This window comes from Vidua chalybeata, chromosome 20, assembly GCF_026979565.1.
Source record: "Vidua chalybeata isolate OUT-0048 chromosome 20, bVidCha1 merged haplotype, whole genome shotgun sequence".
NCBI classification, from domain to species: Eukaryota; Metazoa; Chordata; class Aves; order Passeriformes; family Viduidae; genus Vidua; species Vidua chalybeata.
Window position 1 is genome coordinate 9033514 of NC_071549.1, and position 18257 is coordinate 9051770.

Here is an 18257-nt window from a genome sequence, read left to right on the forward strand (position 1 = left end):
TGTTGCAAAAAGGCAGAAATTGGTAATTGTTGATAACAAGATCTCTGGGCCTCAGAACTGTGTCTCATTCATTTAAAGAGGATTAGGGGAGGCAGGAGCTCACAGAGCAGGAGCCAGGACAGAACAAAACCACAAATAGAATTATGGAGAGAACACACAATAGGTGGTTTAAGCATGTCTGTTGGAACAACAGGACTTGGGTAATCACGTGTCCCACCCTGGGAGAGGGCAGCTCACTTGTAAAAGAACCCCTGGCTTCAAATGCAGTGATCAAACGCCTCCTGAATTACAGATGTTTACTTTCATCAGTTTATTTGATTAGGGGCACAATGGAAGGATGGCATGCTAGAGGGAAAAAGCATTTTGTGCAGGAAGGAAAAACTTGCTGCTACTGGAGAGCTTCTTAATTCCTGTCCAAACTAAAACTGCATCTCTCCTGCATGAACTGAGTCAGCACTGAATTGCATTAAAGCCACTAAAAGGATGAAGGAATTAGAAAAGTACAAAAGCAAAACTTGTCCAGGCACAGAGCATTTCATCTTAAAAATGATGAACCAATTAGTTCATGAAGTGACCATCCAGGAAGTGCCAGTGGCTGCTCCAAGCATGACAGTCAGAGCAGAGAGAGCTCAGGCTCTTTTTTTCTTGCTCTTTTTCTTATTTCTTCTTGATGCTTCCTAGAGTTCCAACATTTTTTTCCTGTTTTACCATCAAAAAACCATTCAGCTTGGCGATGTTCTGCTGAATAATTCAGTTAGATCCATCCCCAGAGAGGCCTGGGCAATCTGACAGCTCTGCACCTCCTGAAGGGCCCAGGTAGTGCTGCCTCTGATGTGAGTGTGCTTGGCACTTCTCAGCTGGGATTGAGAGTCTCACCGAGCTCTCCAGGTATTCACCTGATCTGGAAAATCTGGCACTGGCAGCTCTTTTGTGACCTGTTCAGCAGGTCACTCATTGGAGAGGTTCCATGGGAGGAGATACAAAGAAATGACCAAGAGAAAGGAGGAGTTGCACAGTCACTCTGCATCCCTGGGGTGGTTTTTGTGTGTGTCAGGATAAGAACACTCAGATCTGCTCTGCCAGCGTGTGGGCACCACTCAGAACCTGGAACTCCCTTCTGGAGGGAAAAGCTTCATTGCTCTTGCACTGTACCCGGGTAAATTCCTCCTCAGCCGTGGCTAAGAAGGGGCAGGACAGTTTTATCCTCTTTGGGTGCACAGAATTGCATTACAGGATGGTATAATGCCCAGCTCTGATTGTTAGCAGACGTGTGCATTTTTTTGCTATCAAGAATTTGCAGTAAACCCAGCGTGAGTTCATGTGAGTTGCTGTGGCCTTCAGCCAGAGTGGTTTCCCAGGGAACACTGTGCCAGATATTTCAAGCAATGAGGATATCTGCCTGAGAAGTTATTTTTCTCTCTGGAATCTATGGTTCAGATCCTTCTGTCAGCCTGCATGTTCTCCAATTGCATTCCAGATTTAGCTAATGATCTTGCAATGCTTCAGACAGAAAGTGGAAGTGAGCACATGAAGTGCCAAAAGAAACTCTGAAAGAAGTCTCCATGTAGCACAGCAATAATTCATGGCTGATGACATTACCAGAAGTGATGAGTTTCACACACACACATTGAGAGGAGATGTATTGTTTCATAAAATGGAAAGCTGCAAAATCAATAGGAACAGCTATGGGAGAGAGTGCCAGGACCAGCCATGGCATGCTCCTGGAATTTAATGAGCAAATGTTGCCTGATGGTTTTGTTGTTAGAGTATTGTGTTGTCAATCCCATCACTGCTCCCCGTGACCCATTGTAATTCCTGCATTTGGGGATACAGAACAAGGATCTGGTTTCACTGGTGCCAGATACTGACACCAGCTGACTTTGGTCACTGTGAGCCTGTGCCAGGGGGCTTGCCATGACTGCCATGGCAATGACAGCAGGAATCCAGGAGGGAGTGACAGCAGAGGGAATGACAGCAGAGAACTGGGATGGAATGACAGCAGAGATCTGGGGTGGAATGACAGCAGGGATCCAGGAGGGAATGACAGCAGAGATCTGGAATGGAATGACAGCAGGGATCCAGGAGAGAATGACAGCAGAGATCCAGGAGAGAATGACAGCAGAGATCCAGGAGAGAATGACAGCAGAGATCTGGGATGAAATGACAGCAGAGATCTGGGATGGAATGACAGCAGGGATCCAGGAGGGAATGACAGCAGAGATCTGGAATGGAATGACAGCAGAGATCCAGGAGGGAATGACAGCAGAGATCTGGAATGGAATGACAGCAGAGATCTGGGATGGAATGACAGCAGAGATCCAGGAGGGAGTGACAGCAGAGGGAATGACAGCAGAGAACTGGGATGGAATGACAGCAGAGATCTGGGGTGGAATGACAGCAGGGATCCAGGAGAGAATGACAGCAGAGATCTGGGATAGAATGACAGCAGAGATCTAGAAGGGAATGACAGCAGGGATCCAGGAGAGAATGACAGCAGAGATCCAGGAGAGAATGACAGCAGAGATCCAGGAGAGAATGACAGCAGAGATCCAGGAGAGAATGGCAGCAGAGATCCAGGAGAGAATGACAGCAGAGATCCAGGAGAGAATGACAGCAGAGATCTGGGATGAAATGACAGCAGAGATCTGGGATGGAATGACAGCAGAGATCTGGAATGGAATGACAGCAGAGATCTGGAATGGAATGACAGCAGAGATCTGGGATGGAATGACAGCAGGGATCCAGGAGGGGATGACAGCAGAGATCCGGGATGGAATGACAGCAGAGATCTGGGATGGAATGACAGCAGAGATCTGGGATGGAATGACAGCAGGGATCCAGGAGAGAATGACAGCAGAGATCTGGAATGGAATGACAGCAGAGATCTGGGATGGAATGACAGCAGAGATCCAGGAGGGAATGACAGCAGAGATCTGGGATGGAATGATAGCAGAGATATGGGATGGAATGACAGCAGAGATCCAGGAGGGAATGACAGCAGAGATCTGGGATGGAATGACAGCAGAGATCTGGGAGGGAATGACAGCAGAGATCTGGGATGAAATGACAGCAGAGATCTGGGATGGAATGACAGCAGAGATCTGGGAGGGAATGACAACAGAGATCTGGGGTGGAATGACAGCAGGGATCCAGGAGAGAATGACAGCAGAGATCTGGGATGAAATGACAGCAGAGATCTGGGATGGAATGACAGCAGAGATCTAGAAGGGAATGACAGCAGAGATCCAGGAGAGAATGACAGCAGAGATCCAGGAGAGAATGACAGCAGAGATCTGGGATGAAATGACAGCAGAGATCTGGGATGGAATGACAGCAGGGATCCAGGAGGGAATGACAGCAGAGATCCAGGAGGGAATGACAGCAGAGATCTGGAATGGAATGACAGCAGAGATCTGGGATGGAATGACAGCAGAGATCCAGGAGGGAGTGACAGCAGAGGGAATGACAGCAGAGAACTGGGATGGAATGACAGCAGAGATCTGGGGTGGAATGACAGCAGGGATCCAGGAGAGAATGACAGCAGAGATCTGGGATAGAATGACAGCAGAGATCTAGAAGGGAATGACAGCAGGGATCCAGGAGAGAATGACAGCAGAGATCCAGGAGAGAATGACAGCAGAGATCCAGGAGAGAATGACAGCAGAGATCTGGGATGAAATGACAGCAGAGATCTGGGATGGAATGACAGCAGAGATCTGGAATGGAATGACAGCAGAGATCTGGAATGGAATGACAGCAGAGATCTGGGATGGAATGACAGCAGGGATCCAGGAGGGGATGACAGCAGAGATCCGGGATGGAATGACAGCAGAGATCTGGGATGGAATGACAGCAGAGATCTGGGATGGAATGACAGCAGGGATCCAGGAGAGAATGACAGCAGAGATCTGGGATGGAATGACAGCAGGGATCTGGGATGGAATGACAGCAGAGATCTGGGATGGAATGACAGCAGAGATCTGGGATGGAATGACAGCAGGGATCTGGGATGGAATGACAGCAGGGATCCAGGATGGAATGACAGCAGAGATCTGGAATGGAATGACAGCAGAGATCCAGGAGGGAATGACAGCAGAGATCTGGGATGGAATGACAGCAGAGATCTGGGATGGAATGACAGCAGGGATCTGGGATGGAATGACAGCAGGGATCCAGGATGGAATGACAGCAGGGATCCAAGCCCTGGCAGTCACTGCCAGCATGGCAGCCACCCTTCCCTGGCTCTGAGGAGATGGAAATGGCACATGTTCTGTGCTGATGCTCAAACTCATGTTACTGGGATAAAATACTTTTTTCAAAAGAGAAGGCTTTGTTTTCATTTTCTTACCTACTCCTCTGATTTAATATTGATATCTGTTTATTTGACTTCTAGATCTTCCAGAAGCAATATGTGATAAGTTGTCAGGATATGACCTGTTTAATTTTTATGGCTGTTCATACCTTGGATTTCCATTGTTTTAGGCAATACCTTTATATTTTTTTATTTTAAAAATAGATTAATATGTGTGCACACAAACACACAGACAGATATGTAGTCAATCATTGCTTTAGGGAACATCTTTATATCTTATATACACACAGATTTGTGTATATAAGTGACTTCCATTCTATATAAATTCCATAAGAATTTAAGCCATTCAGAACTGACCATTCAAATCTGTTACAGAAAGTTTCTGGTTTAATCTCCAGCTTTACGAGCCTTTCTTGGCAATGGCTTTGTTTATTTTAAAAATTACTGAGAAATTAGGAGCATTTTACACAATGCTGAAAGATGAGTGGGAGGTTGTTCATTTAATTTCTGTGGCTGTGTGAAGTCTTACTTGTCACTTCAGATTCAGGGCTGGGTGACTTCTGGATGTTAATAAATATTTAGAAATAACACACCCAGAGAAAGGGATCAGGATGTGGTTGGAGGCTGTAATAGATCTTTGCTGCTGCCTCATTCCTGGAGGAATGACCTGTAATCTCAGGAAACTATTTATATAGATTGTGGTGACAAGGAAAGCACAAGGAGTTGTGACAAGTGTGTTTGTGATGGCTCCAGAAGTATTTGGAGTGTTTTATTAATGGCAGGCTAAACAGATCCAAAGCTTGTAGAAATGATAAGAATAACAAGTAGTGAATACATTGATTGTTGATTTATTTACAGGTTTAAATTTTAGGTTAACAATTTAGGTTTAAATTTGCAGGTTTAAATTTTAAATACAGGTTTAGCCTGTATTTATTTACTGGTTTAAAACACAGCATGTTTTGAACTTGGGGTTTACTTCTTTACCCTTTTTTGTTAACAGCTTGCTCTGAAGAAAGAGAATTTGATTTTTGTGTTGCCTTTTTTGCCAGGCCCACACAGAAGAGCAATATTTTCTTTTATTTGGTCCTGGTTTCTATATGGGAAGACCAAAAGGAAGCATTTCACAGCATGTGAAAATAAATATTAAGTAAAGACCAGTTTGAAATTATTTCTGCAAGTATTGAATATTCCATGCTTAATTGGCAAACATTCATAACCTTCAATGCTTTAATGCATTTATTCTCCTAAATTCTCAAGTGGATGCATCAGCCTTTTGAATTTCTCACCAGTTTTCTCTTCACTCATGCAAGATAATAACATTTGCCAGATTTGGGGATAATAACCCTGGATATATAATATTAATTCTTGAAACTAATATATAACTTCAGCCACACTTGGGTTGCTGCTGAAGAAACGAGGCCTCTTGGCTCAGCTGCAGGTGGCAGCAGAACACTGGTGTTATTTCCACCCAGCCCCAGTATCTAAATGAACTTCTAGCCAATTAATGACATAAAAGCTGATCATGCTGTTGAAAAAAAAATTGATTTGCAACAACCTGGAAATACATATTTTAAAATTTATTTTTCTTACAGGACTGATTTTTCTCTTTGGTATTACAGAGCATTCTGGTCTGCCAGGGTTCTGAGATTTTCGCTCTGATGCCTGCAGAAATACAATTATTTACTTAACTCTAAATCACTGATATTCTGTGTATAAAGCCAGAACAGGGAATATTAAGCATTAATAAGATTAGCACTGTAGCTTTACATATAAGCAGATGATTTACCAGATATCTTTGGACAGAATCCTGTAAAATTTTGTACAATAGTCAAATATTTGTAAGTGGCACCATAATACAAAATATAAGCTGCTTGTAAGTGAATATTTTATATTGTTTGCCTTCCTCTCTCTGAAGATTGTGGGAATAATTTGCGTTATCAGAGAAAGGAGATGAAAAAAAGAGTCTCTGACAAACATAGGCAGCTTCTGTGTTTATTATTTGACAGAGTTTTACATTATCTTTCACTGGAGTTGTTGCTGAGAACAATAATGCCATGTCTACCTTTTATCAGAATTCTTTTTTGCCCTAAAATCTGAAATATTACACAAATAGTTATAAAGTAAATGCACATTACTTATTGATGTGGGCTGTGGGTAAACTGACAATGCTGTGATGAGATCAAACCTTTTCATGGCAGAAAGGAACTTCTGCTTAAATCTGGAGTTATTCCCAGTGCACAGGTGGGGAAAGCACCACTGAGGACAATGGAGCTGGCAGTCAGAAAATGGGATTTGTTTGCTCTCTCTCCCCTTTCTCACGTTCTTCCTGGTCAGCATTCACAGCCCAGGGAAGTTCAAAGCACACTTTGAATATATTTTTCAGAACAAATAAGCAATTCCCAGCTTCCCTGGCTGTTGGAGGTGTTCATTTAGCCCTGCCTGAGTCACACATCAGCCAGTGCTGCATTCAGAGCAATCCAAAGAGGACTTGAGAACACCCTGAGCACTGCAGGGGCTTTTCTGGGGCTGATTTCCTCCAGAACTGATCCCATCAATGTGCTAAAGCAATGGTACATGCCAGTCCTGGGCACACCCAGTGCCACAGGAGATGCTTTCATTTCATCTTCTGTTAAATTAAGCCTCTCACAGCTTCTCTGAATAGCAAGTTGTAAATAACTCCTTTGGATCAGCACAGCAGAACAGACAAAAGCCCAGAGCAGCCCCACAGTGAATGCAGGTCATTGAAAAGGAGCTGCTGAAATAAATAACCTTTTCAAATCACCTGTGCAGCGTTGGCACAGCAGGGAACTGCAGCCCCAAACTCTCATTCCCCAGGTGAACATGAAGTGGAGAATAAAGGTTCAGCAGGTGAAAGCAGCCAGCACTGCACAAAGCTGGGCCCTGTGAACAGCCCATGAAGCAGCTCCTGTCCCAGATTTCTGTTGGAATATGTTCTTAGAGCAAGGCAAAATGGGCACTACACTTGGATGCTTTCATCTTTCTTTAATTTTCATTTCCACATGAGGAGCTTGTGGCTATTCCAAATAGTTTTCCAAATAAATACATTGGCTGTGCATTCACCTCCATTCTAAACCATTTAAAAGTTTCCTTTCTGAGACTCTGCTTTTCTTTCCAGCCATTTCATTATTCTGGATGAGGAGGGGAGCAGAGGTTTAAATTCTGCACAGTGGTGTCAGCCTGAGCAGAGTTGCTCATACCCTGAGGTGATTATTGTTGGGCCATCAAACTGGTAATAAAATTCCTGCTCAGTGTACAGAACTTTAAGACAGAAGAATATTTTTGCAAGGAAATAGTCCTCTTTGACTCTAATTAGGAGTGTTTTTTAGGATCAACCCCAAATTTCCTTTCAGAGACGTCATTTGCATATTCCCTAGGCTGTTTTACTTCAAAGTTTTTATATATTTATCAGATTTTTGAAATCCATTTCTTTAAATACATATTTTAGTCAATATTGGCCTTGATATATTAAATTCAGCTCTTCAGTTCTGCTCCTTTGAGTTGGCTGCAGGTTCACTTTTGTCTTTTTTGCCCTGCACAGGGGTTAATTATGAAATGAAAATTTCTGTTTAACAAAACAGCTTCTACTGGTTTATTGGAGACTTGAGTTTTATTAATTTGGATCAGCTGGTGTTGTTTTAACTGGGCAGGGCTGTATTGTAAATTCCAGCCTGGTTGGGAATGCTGAGTAGAGCCTGAGTTAATGGAGATGGAGCTTGGAGTGTGATGGAGGGTCTCTGACAAGGCAAAAGACAAACATCAACTTTCAAAAGCTTGCTACAAATAAATTTCTATTTTAATTGAATTGCATAGATCCCATTCCCCTTCTCACCTCCTGATTTGCTTACTGTAAAATTAGCTGTTAAATCTTTGCTTTAAATCCTAAAAAAAGTGTAGTCGTGTCTTTATAAATGTTTTATGGCTTTCTAAGGTCGGTCCTATCCTTTTGTTCTTCAGACCCTTTGGATTCAGTTCCCAAAGAATGGGGATTTGGCTTCATCATAACAAGAACCACTCCACCTTCTCTTTGAATTTCTCTAAATGTTTGTCCTGATGTATTGAGATGACTCTGTTTTTTCTCACAATAACGATTTCTGGTTTATTTGATTTTATAACATTTTTGAAAGCGAGACAGAGAAACATTTTGTTTAGCTCTCCAGCACAGAAGCTATAAACTTCACCTTTCAGATCAGTGTTTTCAGTGCAAAACCTGACCATTTTCCCCCTAATAGAAGCTCAGACAAGTCTATAAAGCTTTTATAAGTTAATGAATGTTTCACACCAGCTGCTGATTCCCTAAGTCAGGCAGTCTCCAGTGAGGGACACTCAATCTCTCCTCAGGATTGAAGTTCCTGCAATCAGATTGAGACTTTCCAGACTTGAGAGTGGTCACATTTTTCATAGCTTAACTGTAAATCATCTTTCACTTAGAAGATTTAGAGACAGACTAGAGGAGCTAAATCTTGGAGTTTGCCTTCCTAACTAGTCAAAGGCATTAGATGAGCCTCATTATTCTCTAAAGGATTAGAGAAAACAGTTTGGGAACGTTCAAAGCAGGACAAATACCATTACAGGTATAACTTTATCCTGCTAATGGTTAACATGGAGAATTAGGTGTGATCACAGGACACTTGGAAATTGTTTGGAGTGACAGAGTGGAGAATCCAAATCTTTCAGCTATGATTAGGAATAAGTGATACTGGAAATAATTAGTTGGAAAATGTTGTGATTTGGAACTGAAATATGTTTATTGTGCTATCAATGACCAAAAAGTGCAATTCTGAGTGTCAGCACTGGCCCTGACTGAGTACTCCTGTCACTGAGCCTGCTCACACCCTTTATAGAAAATGCCCTTCACTTCAGAATTTAGTCTGCTTAAATATTTTCTCTATGAAGTATATTTATAATTATAGATATTGGCTGTATACAAGTGCAGACTTTGTATTTCAATATGAAAATAAGAACTGAATTGCTGTTACACTGGGATAAAATTGAGAATAACATTAGTTGCCATCAGCTGCCAGTCACAAGTAATTGGCAATTCTAAATGTAAAATTTTTTCTGGATTGAGCCCAGTTCAATTGAGATTTTGATTCCTATTATTTTAAACACTAGTATTAAAACTGTGTTCCTTAGGCACCTTTATTTCTTCTTCAGTTTATAGGTTTTGTTTTGTCATTTAAATGGTGGAGAACTCCCCACTGAAAATGCTGTTTATTTGTATGTAGTTTGAACAAGTCTGCTTTTAATACCACATTTGTATTTATAGTAGTATTTAACTAAATTTAATTTAAGTTTCATTTCTTTGTTAAAGTACTGTGAAGTAAATATCACAGATGTTTTACCATATAGAAATTGGTGACAGAGCTGTGGATTTTGTGTTATCCTTAAAGCAGAACCAGGAGGAAATTTTCTTTTTTTCCCTTCTCAGATTTTCCCTTTTGAAAGTCACAAGACCTTCATGAAAATGAATTGTTCTTTTCTTTGTCATATAAAACAAACTGAAAGGAAGGTGTAACAGGACACTGCTCACTGACCTGCTTTAAACATAAAGCTGTGTAAATTAAATCCATAAGTGAGAAATGCACCACTTTGCCAGATTACACTAGAATTGCTTTATTCTTGCATTTATTATTATTTTTTTTCATGCAGACTCAAAGCCAAAGCAATGCCCACATACCCCTGGTGTTATGTCAGTTCAGAAAAGTATTAGTGGGTGGGTATTTTCCTGGAAAGAACATTATGTTTCTATTTCTTTTAGATAGCAATTTAACCTAAAGGGCAGATCTTGTTATCTAACTAATCACTCTACCCGGACATCTTGTTTAAAACAAAAAAGCTGCTTTTTGTGTCCTTTTTGTGTATAGTGAGATTTGTGTATAGTGCTTTTTGTGTCCTGTACAGTGAGGTTTGGCTGCAACCTCAGCAGTGTAAGGAAAAGTCTCTGGGAATATGATTTAATGTTCCAGCTCCAAGTTCTTCTGCTGGAAAACAGCAACTAAAAGATAATTCTGTAACTCATGCTTATGTGTTTCCCCCTCTGTAAAATGGTGGTGTAATTTATTTGAAAGCTGCTTGTGTTTTATTTTTGATAGTATAGAGAAGCTCTTTGCATTATGAGCTTTGTCTGATTAAGTGCACAAAATGACAAACAAGGTTGTCCTGTGCTCATCTTCTTCCTTCTTTAGGCAGATAATCACCTTTAGAGGGCTGGATCCTATTCAGCTACTCTGTCAGTCAGCAATACCAGAGCCCCGTAAGCCGCATTTATCAAACTAAACACTTGATCTGTATCGGCACATCAGCTGCTGCCCGGCCTAAGACACGAGATGAAAGTTGCAATTAGGATTTAGGAGGACATTTTATTATCTGAGATTTGAAATAGGTTTTGTTAGTTAATCCAAACATCTTTCCAGATATGTTGACAGAGCCCTTCTGTACATGTACTTACTTCAGCTTAAGTGGGAACTGCAGTGGATGTTGCCAAGATTTAATAGCTCTAAAAGGAGAATACTTGTCAAGGGCAGGACACGGAGGGAGGGGACAGAGCAGTGCCTTGGGCAGCCTCCCTTCACGTGGCACTCAGCAGTGCTGGGGCAGCATTCTGCTGGCCAGCTTCTCCTGAAAAATCAAATCTATTCCTAAATAAAGGAAAATTAGTAGCTTAACCAAGATTAGACTGTACCCCAGCTGCTTTTACAAGTCTGTTGATTGTGTATGAACTCTGGGGCTCAGCATGGGACAGACAGGGGAATCTCTCCAAAGCTTAAAGAGCAGAATAAAATCCTTACCTTTCTCATGCTCCCTAGAAAGCCTCGTTGCTTTAATAGCAAGGCATTCTTTTTCTTACTGACATTTGTAGCCATAACTGTTATATTTCTCTTGTACATAAGAGGGACTTGTGTCTGTGCCATTCAGTCAGTGGGGGATGGATCCCAGGGCTTTTGTGCCATTTGAGTTGTCCTGGGACTCATCCCATTGTCTCCAGCTCCTGTGTGTTTTGATTTCTCCCAGAAGATGGAGGTTGTTCTGTGCAGAAGGAACCTGTGAAGCTTTTCTCTCCAGCTGGATTCACCAGGCTGGAGCTGCTGTGTCGGGTGGGACCACATGGATCTGCTGGATCTTCAGTGCTTTGGTGTCCCCAGTGTCACCTGGAAATTTCTTTTCACTCCACTCTATTTGAAATTGGGAAAGGAAAATAACCACAAATCCCCAAGTTTCATGACCTGTGTACAAATTTAAGCAGGTAAATCAAAATATTCCTATGGCAATTCTCACAGAGTCTCTAACTTTATAAATCATAGATGGCTGAGCCACTCTTTTACAGAAGTAGTGAGTTTATTAAGCTAAATGAACTAATTTTGGCAATTTCACAGTGATGGTACAGCCAGAGGAATTGCTGAAGACGAGGCAAGGTTGTTCCCATGGCTGCAGAGCAGGGCTGCTGCTGGGAATGTGTGGCTGTACAATCCCTGGACAGCAGAGGTCCTCCAGACCCAGCTGTTCATCCCCAAGTGGGAATTTTGCAGCATTTACCTTCGATTTGTCACTCTAGAAAATAATTTTGCTCAAGGATTTTGTCATGGAGATAAACAAAACAGTCATCTTCTTTGCCTTGTCTTTTTAAATTATTATTATTGTGGAATATTTGCTGTTGTTATTTCCTCTGCAGTGTTGCAGTAATATTTTAGAAAGATACTTGCAGGGTTTAAATCCTCTGTGCAGTGTTTTGAAGACACATCCAGCAGTATTTTAGCAAAGTATTTCTTGTGCCTCATCTATGCCTCATTTAGCAGCAGTGCTGCTGTCTAGAAGCACAACTCTCTAATTATTATCAGAAAACACAAAAACATCTGAAATGTTATGGTTAGAATATAACTGATATCCAGAAATTATCAGGTCACTTTCCAGTAAGATTGTAACGAATTTTTACCTCAGCTTTGAGGTACTAATTTGGATTATTTGAATGTGTCCAGCAAGTAAAGAGTTGGCAAGGCCTCTTGCATTTATGGGCTTGGGCAAAACTTAAATATTTATGCACTTATAGAGCTAACTGTATTATCAGCCTCTCATTTGTAGATTTATAGAAATATTACCAAAGTATGGAAATTATAAATATTGAAAGTGGTTTTTCTCCTACATACTCTACTGGCTGAGCACCTTAACAAGCTCTGTCTGAAAACCATTCCAACTTTGTTGCTGGTAACTTCTCTGTAACCTGGGCAACTAAGCTTTGAGAAGAAAACAAGAATATAAGTAAAAGTAACTGCAGTTTATTTTAAAATATTTTCCATTATTAACACATTTTTAATAGCAGGAGACGCCCAGATTTTGGCTTCATTATTAAACATGCTGGAGAATGGGGTTTGTGCTGGAGCAGCTGCCAGCTTTGTGTCTCCACTCACAATTATTTCCAAATTGTAACCCTGCTACTGCTATTAACTGGGTTGGTCATTCACGGGTTTTTAGAAGGCCAAAAAAAAAAAAAAAAAGAAGAAAAAAGGGCATTTTAGCATTTTACTTCAATTTGGTTCACTACTGTCTTTAACCTGTCGTGTTTTCTGGACAATCTCACCACAGTGCCTTTTTGTAAAAGCCCTCTGAATGATGGATTAAGATCTGTCTTGGATTTTACATGGATTAAGCTTTAAATTAACATAAAAGAATAACAATGTGAATCAATTTGATCAAAGAAAAAGTGTCACTAATTATTTAAACAGGACACTTAGTCCTGAGGTTTAAAGGCAAAGGAGCGGATTTCCCTTGCATGTGGATCGAATCAGAAGTATCCCATAATTGACTCTTTACAAGACCTTTCTGCAGAGTAATGGACTAGATATTAAAGCCTTAAGTATTTAAAGTGAGTTTCCTCCTTCTCTAAATGGAGCTGCAGCTCTAAGAGCTATTTTACAAGTCTGACACATTAGTGCATCCCTGGGAAATCCGCGGGCTCGGAGCTCGCAGCCCTTCCGTGGTGTGAAACGGGCACTGCTGGACCTGTGGGCAGCATCCTGAGAATAAATTCCAGATGGGGCTGTCTGCTGGGAAGGAGCAGAGATAGTGGATGGGGCTGGACTTTATAAGCATCTAATTGGCTTTATCTTTGCCACCTACTTCTAATTTTGTTGGTGCCTCTTGGGAGAATTCATTCTCTGGTGACAAAGGCTCACGTGGCCTCAGAGCTGTTCTCCTTTCTGGGCTCTGGGGATGTCCTTCTGCATTTCTGGCTGGGCAAAAAGGGTGAGATGAATGCTGCTACAAATAAAATACTGGTTTGTACCTGAAGGAGTTCTCTGTTTTCTCAGCCTAGTTTTGTTTTGGAGGGGATGCAGTGAAGTCATTCCCAAAAAGGACACTGCTCTGTCCTTGGCCAGTCCTTGTTTGCATGGGGGGTGTTGCAGAGCTTATCCTTTCAAACTGAGATGTTCTTCCTAGGGGAAGTAAAAGTAGTGCAATTTATCCAATCTTATAAACACAATCATAAATAAGACAGGAAAACATGAAAATGTTGTAGGAACTCCCATTATTTACAGGGTTGAACCAATCCTTTTTTTTCTTTTTTCTAATTATTACTACATATAAAATGGCATGTGTTATATTAGGGACTATTTCTGTCAGTATAAACTTTTATTTGTATTAATCCTTGTTTAAATTGTTGCTGTGCTTTGTTTTAGAGTCCATGAACATCCTCCAGCTCTTTATTTTCCATTCATCCATGCTCCAAGTGGTTTCTCCCACCTTGTACCCCAGGTTTCATCTTTTCAGACAGCCCCACGTATGTGGTGCAATAATATTACACTAATAGGAAAAATCAGTTCCTTTTTGTATGGAAATCATTCATATATAAATATTCCTTTGCTTTGTGGTTTATACTGTATATACTTACAGGATAATGTTACTGAGAAAGCAAAATAATCCTTACTGTGATACAGAATTTACTTTTAGCTGATTTCTCTCTTCTACTGTCACGTAGAAGCCAAATCACCCTGAAATCAACAGGAGATCAGTCAGGGAAGGAGCCTTGGGAAGGCAAAAAATTTGTCCCATATAGGCACAGTTTAAAATTCCAAAAGATGTGAAAAATCTGAATATCTGAACTTCAATTTTTAACATCTGGGACTTCAAACCAGACATAAACAATATTGAATGAATTATATTTTTTCTGTTTCATCAAAATAACATTGTAAATACTGAAGCCACAAATTATACTTTAAAATGAGAGTGGACATTGACCAGGATTACTCTGAAAGTTGAAGTATTTCATACACAAAGATCAAAGAAATGCTGCTTAACTCTTGCAGAGGAGAAATAATTTATAAAAGTCTGAAACTCAGGTTATGGATTTAACTGCTCCTTTTTGTGGAGGTGAAGAAAGAGAGCCAAGTTTTGAAGTATTTATTTTCACAATTATTCCTGGGCTTGTCCTCTGCTCTGAGGAAAGGACCTCCCGTGCTTTGGGCAAGCCAAGTGCTTGCTGTGGCAATGTTGGGGTTTCTTCCCTCAGCTGCAGACAGGGAATAAGGGGCTCAACAAAGCCTCATTTTCTGCCTTTGGCAGGCTGACCTCGTCCCCCCAGGGGCTGGGGTTTTGGGCCAAGGCTGGTCCTGCAGAGCCACGTCACGTCCAGCCCTGGCCACCCCTTCCCCAGGTCTAGGCAGGGCTAAGGAACTCGTTCATCCCTGTCCCAGGGATTTTAGGGCTTCCCAGCTCCCTCCAGACTCTGTGGGACACATTCCCAACCTTCCCCAGGTCTAGGCAGGGCTAAGGAACTCGTTCAGCTCTGTCCCAGGGATTTTAGGGCTTCCCAGCTCCCACCAGACTCCGTGGGACACATTCCCAGGTGCTGGATCTGCTCCCTGTGCCATGCCCAGGTAAATGGGGTTTGCACAGTGCTGTGAGCAGGCAAAGCAGAGTTCCCAAATTCCCAAATTCCCAAATTTGCTCCCTGAGTGCTGCACCCCCTGCTTGGGTTGTGTTTGTACTCATCCCTTTATTTTCCCCTGGTGATTTCACAATGGAACAAACTGGAGTTCCTATGGCACAGAGTTTTTCCACTGACCTTCCAACTTTCCATATCCTGCTCCCATGGCATAGAGGGGATATTGGAAGCTCTTCTGCTGCTGGGACTGTAGGGGTCTGAGTTGTTAAACCTTTTACAGCTCAGGGGTGGATATTGTGTATGTGTCTTGAAATCTAAATTATTGAAGTCTAATAATAAAAATTATTTATGAAAATTCTCCTGATTTAAGTCGTGCCAGAAGGTGATGCTGAGACCCTCAAGGGCCCTGAGCATTGTTGTACCAAAAAAGAGTTTGTAGGTTTCTGTTGCTTCCAAAGAAAGTAAACCCAAGAAAACCCATAACTTTTAACTTGGTCTTAAAATCTTACCAGTCTAATTTTTCAGTCATGAGATTTCTGCCTGAAGTACTTTTCTTGGGCTATCTTTGTTTTACACCAAAACAAATATTTTGAGAAATCCAGTTTCCATTGATTTTCTTCCCCAGACAAGCAGCTAGGAGCTAATAAAAGGAGGGGAGCTGGTCCAAGGAAAGCACTGTGGCTGTTGGAGATCTGCAGAGCTGGGCTGGGAGCAACAAGAGCTGCTGTCAATCCCCTTCCTTTTCCTCCTTTGCAAGGCACAGCTGGGCTTGCACCAACTCTGAGACTCCTTTCCAATAGCACCCAAACAGAGATTAAACTAACTAATATGAATTTATATTTAAAATTAACCTAAGGAATCACCAAGAAATATATGAAACTAATCATAAAGCAAAGCCTGATGTCAGAAAAATCAAAGTAACCTCTCCAGCTCTTGTCCCAGATACATTGATGCTGTTCTCAGCTCACCAGAGCATCAGAGCTGATTTTATAGGTTAAAAATAAGAGGCTTTTAAAGCCTCTAATTGCCAAATTATTGAGGTGGTATCTTTGTTAAGATTCCTTTGTGTGCTGCCTCTCCATCCCCATCTCTTGCCCTGTGTTCGACAGTTTGTTTCAGTCCTAGGGTGGTGTTTCAGTTCTGGGGTGGTGTTTCAGTCCTGGAGTGGTGTTTTGGTCCTGGAGTGTGTTTTGGTTCTGGAGTGGTGTTTTGGTCCTGGAGTGTGTTTTTGGTTCTGGAGTGGTGTTTTGGTCCTGGAGTGGTGTTTCAGTCCTGGAGTGGTGTTTTGGTTCTGGAGTGGTGTTTTGGTCCTGGAGTGTGTTTTTGGTTCTGGAGTGGTGTTTCAGTCCTGGAGGGGTGTCTGGTTTTGGTTCTGGAGTGGTGTTTCAGTCCTGGAGGGGTGTCTGGTTTTGGTCCTGGAGTGGTGTTTTGGTCCTGGAGTGGTGTTTTGGTCCTGGAGTGGTGTTTCAGTCCTGGAGTGGTGTTTTGGTCCTGGAGTGGTGTTTCAGTCCTGCCTTCCATCCCAGCAGCATTTGGTTTTCCCAGGAAGCTCCTTGGAGAACCACAGAGCATTTCCCATCTGAGCCCAGCAGGCTGCTTGTGATTTGACACACAACAAATGGCTTTTTTTAGCTTTGATTTAATTTCTAGGCATGCTATAAATGCCCTTAGAATCTACCAAGCTAAGCCAGTGTACATTTGTGAGTAATAGCCTCAAGATGCACGTAAGAATTGCTGATGTCTTTAAGCTCTTGGAGTCTACTAAAGACTGGAGGCAGTTGGTGTGCCCCAGGCTCTGCTTCCCTGGATCCAGCACACCCTCCAGAACATTCATTTAACTGTGTTAAATTTCCTAGGGGTGTTAATTGAAGATGCTGGAAATAAAGGTATCAATTCTGCTTCAGAGTCACAAATGTTTTAATTCATCTCCAGACAGATTATTTTTAAGTAATGTGTGATTTGGTTTTCATTTTCTCTTCGTTTTATTTTAAAAGGCTTCTGCATTGTTGTTTGCTGCTGTAGTTAATCTGCATTAGGAGGGGCAGAAGTTAATTTATGGCATAGAAAGCATTCATGCTGCTTGGGGAGTTGAATCCATCATCCTGTGTTTATTTGTCAGCTGTTTAGGTTTCCTTCACTTTGCCTCACAGTCTTTTTTTCTGCAACTGCTGTGTGCAGTATGAAATAAGTTCAAGCTGTGTATATAAGTGTGTGTACACAGGTCTCTGCTTCCATTCTGGCAACCAAACGTTGACTCCTTCCTTTCTGGGTTTTCCTGAAGAATGTGACTGCAAATCAAGATGTTTGGGATGGCAAAATCATCCAGAACCGAATTTTATTTGGAAATCTCAGCTTTAATACATGGCATAGAGACAGATCAGATCCAGAGCCAGCACACACCAGTGTATTGCATATTGTCAATGGAACAGATCTGATTCTCCCTCCTGCTTTCCCTTTATAGATTTATATGTTACTAATGATTTATTGATGGGACACTGCTAATTAGGTGACCACTTAGAACATTCCTGTGGGAATAAAACTGTCCCTTTTCCCAAATTAAACTGCTTTAGGTATAGTGTTCATTTCTTTGATATTTCAGCCTTATGAAATTAATTTTAGTCCTTTCTCATTGTGGCAAATATTTTCTATTATTATCACAGCCTATCATTGATCTTTCTGCCTGTGTAAACTCATGGAGTATCCTAAATACTGCTCAAAGTTCCTCCTCTCTCCAGGACTGATCCATAGCTCTGGTATCAAGTCTCCAGGGCTGATTTTTGGGTTTGACTGACAGCTCAGTCCCACAGTTGCTCCTGGCTCTGTCTCCTGTGGTGAGTGCCACTCAGAAGGAGCAGTGGTACAGAAAAACCCTCCCATCCTCCAGCTGCTGAGAGCTCTGCTGCAGCCAAGGCTGAGCTCCAGCACCCTGCAGAGCTCTGGGAACCCCAGAGTTGCTTCTCCTGTAATCAGAAAAGGGGTTTGGAAGGCTTCAGGATGAATGAGCAGGGCTGGAGCAGGATGAGATAAGGAGGAATCCTCCCTTCAGGA

At 41.8% G+C, this 18257-nt stretch overlaps 1 protein-coding gene across 4 annotated transcripts in view; it reads left to right on the forward strand.

The window, feature by feature from the left end:
• The window catches only part of BRIP1 (BRCA1 interacting helicase 1), a 93603-nt gene that overhangs the window by 69326 nt on the left and 6020 nt on the right, over positions 1–18257 (forward strand). Inside the window, exon 25 of one of the 4 annotated variants that reach the window (XM_053961424.1) lies at positions 11345–11427. The exons of the other annotated variants lie outside the window; for them this stretch is intronic. Within the exon in view, the coding sequence (XP_053817399.1) occupies positions 11345–11380 (36 nt within the window). The 3' untranslated portion in view covers positions 11381–11427. Of the gene's footprint in view, positions 1–11344; positions 11428–18257 lie in introns of those variants that run through there. 4 annotated transcript variants of the gene reach the window in all.